The sequence below is a fragment of the Rhinoraja longicauda genome, chromosome 3, assembly GCF_053455715.1.
Source record: "Rhinoraja longicauda isolate Sanriku21f chromosome 3, sRhiLon1.1, whole genome shotgun sequence".
NCBI classification, from domain to species: Eukaryota; Metazoa; Chordata; class Chondrichthyes; order Rajiformes; family Arhynchobatidae; genus Rhinoraja; species Rhinoraja longicauda.
In genome coordinates, this window is record NC_135955.1 from 14,372,971 (window position 1) to 14,379,861 (window position 6,891).

Genomic DNA, 6,891 nt, shown 5'->3' on the forward strand with positions numbered 1-6,891 from the left:
ACAATACCACACCATAACACACAAACATATACCACACTATCACCCTATCACACTACAACACACTATAACACATAAAAACACATAACACTCTGACACAATAACACTATAACACACTATATATAACACATTATAACACACTAGAACACTATAACGCACTTTCACACTATACCAGAACACACTATAACACACCATAACACATTATAACACACAAACACATAACACACTACAACAGTTTAACACAATAAAACACATAACACGCTATAACTCACTATAACACTAACATACAAACATATAATACCACACTATAATACCGTATAACACACTATAACACACTATGCTAAAACTCTCTGCTTGTTTGATCCTTCCTTATTTTTGTGCTTGACAATTTTAGGTCCACCTTACTCACCATTATCCTGTGGTCATCCCAATGCAAGTTTCATTCAAATTGGTCTTATATTTTTAAAGTTGTAGACATTTTAAAGTTTAAAAATAACCTTTTAAACTTACGCTGGCGGTGTTCAGCTTGCGACGTCACAATGGGACCCGCCCGAGTGACGGGAGTGGCGGCCAATGGGGGGGGGCTGCTAAGCTGACGAGCTGCTGCTAACTTTAATAAATGCGCCCCCACGCCTGACCTTCCTCCGTGATGCAGCGAGGTGGCAGAGTGTCCAATAAAATGGGCATCAGCGCCGAGAGCTGTGTGTGTGTGTGTGTGTGTGTGTGTGTGTGTGTGTGCGTGCCGCTCGCCCGCCGGGAGGTCTAGTTCCCGCTCCCACCCAGCCCCAGGATCCCGGACCATCACCGGACTACAAACCCCAGCGGCAGCGCGGCACACACACACCAACTGTGGCCGCTCTTCTTCTTCTCCTCCTCCCGCTCCGCCGTGCTGCCCGCCGGGAGGTGTAGTACCCGCTCCTGCTCGGCCCCAGCGCCCCGGACCATCACCGATTCCAGAAGGGGGGTTGAGGGGGGATGGAGTGGTTGAGTGGGTGAGGGGTGTATGGGGGTTGAGGTGGGTGAGTGGGGGAAAAGTGGAGGAGGGGGGTTCAGGGGGGGTGGAGTGGGTGAGGGGATAAGGGGGTTTGGGGGGGATGGAGTGGGGGGGAGGAGGGCAAGGGGGGAGTGGGGGTGCTAGACCAATGGAGGAGAGGTTTGGGGGATTGAGGGGGGATGGAGTGGGGTAAAGTGGGTGATGGAGGGATAAAGGGGGTTGAGGAGGGATGGAGTGGGTGAGGGGGAAGGGGGGTTGGAGTGGGTGAGAGGGAGGATAAGGGGGGTTCGGGGGGATCGAGTGGGTGAGTGACGGGGAGGGGAGGAAAAGGGGGGATGGAGGGGGTGAGTGGGTGAAGGGGGAGGGGGGTGAGTGGGGGAGGAGAGGGTGCTGGACCAATGCAGGAGAGGTTTGGGCCCAACGGGTCCATTTGGTCTACTAACACACTGCAACACACTGTAACACATTGTAACACACTAACACATGACAACACTATAACACACCATAACAGAATAATACACTATTACACTGTAACACACCATAGCATATAACACACAAATAATAACACCTTAGAACACTCTAAAACACATAACAACACATTATAACACACTATAATGCGAACTCAACACACTATAACTCACTATAACACACAAACATATACCATACTATAATACACTATAACACACAAAAACACATTATAACACGCTACAACACATCAACACTATAACACACTATAACACTACAACACACTCCTCTTTGGATCGTTCACCTTGTTGTGGTGAAGAGGCTTGCGTGCCCCCATGATTCCGAGAGTGATGCCGTCGGAAGCACTAGCTTCTGGTAGGGTTTAGGATGGCGGTAAGGTTTAGGATGAGGGTCCAGACTAAGAATGATCAAACGTGCAAGACCTCAACGGCGGACCAGGCGGACAAAGTTATTTTGAACCCAACGGCAGTGAAGGTGGATGAAGGCTGCAACAGATCTTATCAGCTCCAATCATCTTGGTTCCCTTGCCATTGGAATTAGTTGAGTGATTTGTGAAGGACCGTATGCTTCTTGGAGTGCAACATCAAGTACACGTTAAACAAACACACGCACAGGCGGCTTCGTACTGACATCGGAACGTAGACCATCATCCTCGACCTCGAGGGATAGCCACGACGACGATAACACACTATAACACTCTAAAACATATTATAACACATTATAACACGCGAACACATAATGCACTACAACACGCTACAACACACTAACACTATAACACACTATAACTCACTATAACATATACCACACTAATACACATCATAATACACTCCAACATGCTATAACACATTATAACACACTAGAACGCATTATAACACATTATGACATACGAACACATAACATTATAAGTCTGAAGAAGGGTCTCGACCCGAAACGTCACCCATTCCTTCTCTCCTGAGTTGCTGCTTGAGTTACTCCAGCATTTTGTGAATAAATACCTTCGATTTGTACCAGCATCTGCAGTTATTTTCTTATTCTTACACTATAACGTACTAACACTATAACATGCTACAACACAACACATAACACACTATAACACACTAACATATAATACCACTTAAACACATAACGCACTACACAATAACACCAGAACACACTATAACACACTCGTGTGTAAAAACACATTATAACACGCTACAACACATCAACACTAGAACACACTATAACACATTATAACACACTATAACACACAAACACATAAAAACACACTATAACACACTCGTCGTGGCTATCCCTCAAGGTCGAGGATGATGGTCTCCGTCCCGTTGTTTTGGTGAACTCTCAGGTGGCTTGAGTCCAAAGTTGAGTGACTGAATCAAGTATTCATCGCTTCCGTGCCGGTTCTTGACTAGGAGCTTCCAGCCATCACGTAGCCTGCTCCCGTCGCCCATCCCTGATCGTCAAAAGTCTAAAGTTTTGTGCTGCTCACAGTACGAAGACGCCTGTGCGTGTGTTTGTTTAACGTGTACTTGATGTTGCACTCCAAGAAGCACACGATCCTTCACAAATCATTCAACTAATTCAATAGCAAGGGAACCAAGATGTTTGGAGCCTTCATCGCCGTTGGGTTCAAGATAACTTTGTCCGCCTGGTCTGCCGTTGAGGTCTTGTAGGTTGGATCGTTCATTGCCTGGACCCTCATCCTCGACCTTACCGCCATGGGTGGCTGCACCAGAAGCTAGTGCTTCCGACGGCATCGCTCTCGGAATCATGGGGGCACGCAAGCCTCTTCACCACAACAAGGTGAACGATCCGAAGAGGATTAAACACACTATAACACTGTATAACACACTATAACACTCTGTAACACACTATAACACACCGTAACACTATAACACACTATAACATTCTAAAACACATCATAACACACTGTAACTCACTATAACACACTTATATAATACCACATTATAACACCATAACGCACTCTGATACACAAAAACACATAACATGCTACAACACGCTACAACACACTGTAACATACAAATACATAATAACACACTGTCACACTATAACACACTATAATACACCATATACATAAACACGTTATAACACACTCGTCATTGGCGGTTACTCGAAGCGAGTATAGCTGTCCTTTTAGGATGCCTGTGTGTGAGGAGAGGAGGGGGGGGGGGGTTTAGAGGTAACCTAAAATTAGAGAATTAAATGGTTATTCCTTCTACATTCTGACTTTTATACTTCATTACTTTGCAACACAGTCCAACATTCCATTATGCTTCTAATTGTCTGCTAGATCGACATACCATCCTCTGTTGTATAGACTAGGAGCCCCCCGCCCCCCCACCCCCATTATTTTGTCACACAGCCTTTATTTAAAATATATATAAATATTTTGATTTTTCAGGCTTCTAAATTGAGTTTCCCCACAATGAACATTGTGTGCCCACTCACTCAATATCCCACCGTGCTCTCTTCACAACACAATAAGCAAACAAAGTGTAGGAACCCACATTGGTATCAGAAAATCTCAGACCCTTTATCCAAGTCACTAAAAGGACTGTAAATAGTTGTGACCTATCACGTCCAGTGTCTACCACTAGTTAGTGATTGGCAAACCCAAAATGACTCATTTTTTAAAATGTAGATAGACACATGGATATGGAGGGAATGGATCATGTGCAGGCAGGTGAGGCCAGTTCGCATGGACATTGTGGGCTGAAGGGCCTTTCCCTAAGCTGTACTTTTTTACGTTCGATATTGGGGGAGGAAAGAAGGGAAAACCAATAACTGACAGAAAAAAATGTACAAAATGGTGAGATCATGATTACTAGAAAGTTGAACTTCACAGCCAGAAGCTGGAAGTGAGGCGACAACTGTGGAAAGCTCTAATTCAATCAGTTCCGGAAAGATCTCTCAGGAAATGCGCTCAACATGTGTGCAGCCGAACATTTCAGAAGCTTCAGGTTTTTAGTTTAGCTTGTGAGGAAACATGTCCTTCAGCCCACCGAATCCATACAGACCAGCGATCCCCGCACACCAACACTATCCTATACACATGTGGGACAATTTACAATTATACCAAGCCAATTAGCCTACAAACCTGTACGTCTTTGGAGTGTGGGAGGAAACCAAAGCTCCTGGAGAAAATCCACGCAGGTCAAGGGGAGAACCTCCAAACTCCATACTGACAGCACCCGTAGTCAGGATTGAAACTGGGTCTCTGGCGCTATAAGGCTGCAACTCTACCTCTGTGCCACCGTTCCATTCACAGCATTGTCAGAAGCTTCCACTGCCGAATTGTTATAAACTAAACTCCCATTGAATTTGCACACTGAAGATCCTTGAAACACTTGAAAATTAGCATTTTCCCGTCTAATCACAAAGTAAGAAAATTTGTCCACACCAATTTACTGGGTCATCAGCTTTATTTCATATTTGACCATTTAAATGTTGCCATTTCTACTGAGAAAGTCCACCATGTCATGCATCTTCTTGTTGATGACACCTCCATGAACTCCTTTCTGGCCCATCAGAATCATTAAGGCTTTGGAAGATTTCCCAATACAAATGCTCATCCCCTCATTACCCAGTGTCCTGATATCCATGGAAGGATCATTTTCCAATAGCATGTTATCCCGGATGATGGAATACTTTTTCCCGCCAATGGATATGCCGTTTTGGAGGATAGACTTCCTGTCTGTGTCGATGATCACTTCAACCTCCTGGGATGTAATCTGGCCAAAGACACCATCGCTACTGCATGCCCAGATGGATTTGTTCTTGGGGGTGCATCCGACAATTGCAATGTCCGCAATAGTGCTGTCTTGTAGGACAGCCGCCACGTATGCTTTCCAGTCCAACATTGCTTCACCGCCTGTTATCAACTGAAGGAACGAGGTGCTTGGACATGGGGAAGGCTGGGAAATGAAGCACTCAACCAAAAGGCTCAGCATAGGGCAAACGTTGATGTCATGCAAGCTTTTATGACACTGTCTTTACAACACAAGCACTGTGCTGGGAGGTTTTCCACCATACCCAGAGTCATATCATATCATATCATATATATACACTTGGCTTTCACTTTTCACTGTGAGTCATTCCCTCATGTTTGCACCTTCCCAAGTCTGGAAATCAGAAGAGATGTTGATAAGCCCATCTACCGCTTTGGAATTCCCTGGGAGTTAGGAAGGTTACAGAGACAGGGAAGATCAAGTGCATTGAGTTGCAAGGATGAGCATTTTATACAGGAGGCCCAGGGACAATTGTAGGTGGTCTACAACGGTGCAAATGAGGAAGAAGAGTGTACGGCCATGGAAGAGATCTTGGAATAAAGAGGGTGCAATCAGGCCGTACTCCATTATCTTGCCACTCTTGGCTATCAAATTGCAGTCAGAGTAATTGCAGTGTTTTCTCTTTATACTTCATACATTGCCTCTGCACTGTCCCAATGGTCTATATTTAGCACCTTTCTTTGGTCGGACCCACTTGGTGACACTCTAAGAAATAGTGGATGAGGAAAGTCTAATGGGAAGGGAAAGGAAGCGAGAAATGATGAGAGCGATCTTTCCAACGTTAATCCAGAGGAAACTGGAAATCATTTAAGATTTGATCTTGGACAGACGTTCTGATAATGTGAGTTTTTTTTAAAAAACACGGAGCATGAGAATGAGGGAAGATAAATGATGCTTGGATACTGAGCCACATTCTGACTACTTGCATGACTACCTGTTGCTCGGTAGAGACGGAGCCTTGTGTTATCAGGATCTTCCATATCTGTAAGTAAAGGCATAGTGAGTAACCAAGGATGTGTTATTATGGCATTTGAGAAGTAAAGGTGCTGGAAAAGATGACAAAATGGTACAATTTGATAGCGACTGGACTTAAGAGATTCAGATGAAAGCTCATAGCCCAGAGGTTGTAGCTTCAAAGGAAATATTGATCCTGCCCCCTTTGTGAATGTCAGAGATTGCTTGGGAAATAATACCATGTCGTGGATAAGCTGCAATTTGAAAGGTGCATCACTTGATTTAACGTGTTTCAGTTCATCAACTCAGTTACTGAGACAAAGCCGAGTTGAGCACTCTACATCTGTTCGTTCACTCAGACCCAATTATTGATTGAAACCAAAAGTCAGCCATCTACAAAAATAATTGTACAGAAGGTTCAGAAATCAGTGATTTTGATTAAAAAGAGATGGTGCGTTTGATAACACAGATCTTGTAAATTCTTTTCATCAGCAACTTGTCATCAGCATGAATCTAGTGTGCTGCTGGGTTACATTCCAGTAGCTTCAACAATTTGCACAAAAGACAATTATCGAAAAATCTGAGTGCTGGTTGAACCAGTGATTAATGATTATTTGGTACTTATCTCTGCTGCAGGGTTCCACCTGCACCCAA

The 6,891-nt window shown here is 44.3% G+C and overlaps 1 protein-coding gene across 1 annotated transcript; it reads right to left on the reverse strand.

Annotated features, from left to right (window-relative positions):
- Positions 1-4,908: 4,908 nt before the first annotated feature.
- Positions 4,909-6,890, reverse strand: LOC144612495 (profilin-3-like). The gene has a single exon (XM_078432076.1). The coding sequence runs from the start codon at positions 5,443-5,445 to the stop codon at positions 4,936-4,938; it is 510 nt and encodes a 169-aa protein (XP_078288202.1). The 5' UTR covers positions 5,446-6,890; the 3' UTR covers positions 4,909-4,935.
- Between the last annotated feature and the right edge of the window lies 1 nt (position 6,891).

Excerpts from the sequence above, each read along its gene's own strand:
- LOC144612495 (XM_078432076.1), bottom strand. The coding sequence starts at position 5,445 with ATGCTGAGCCTTTTGGTTGAGTGCTTCATTTCCCAGCCTTCCCCATGT.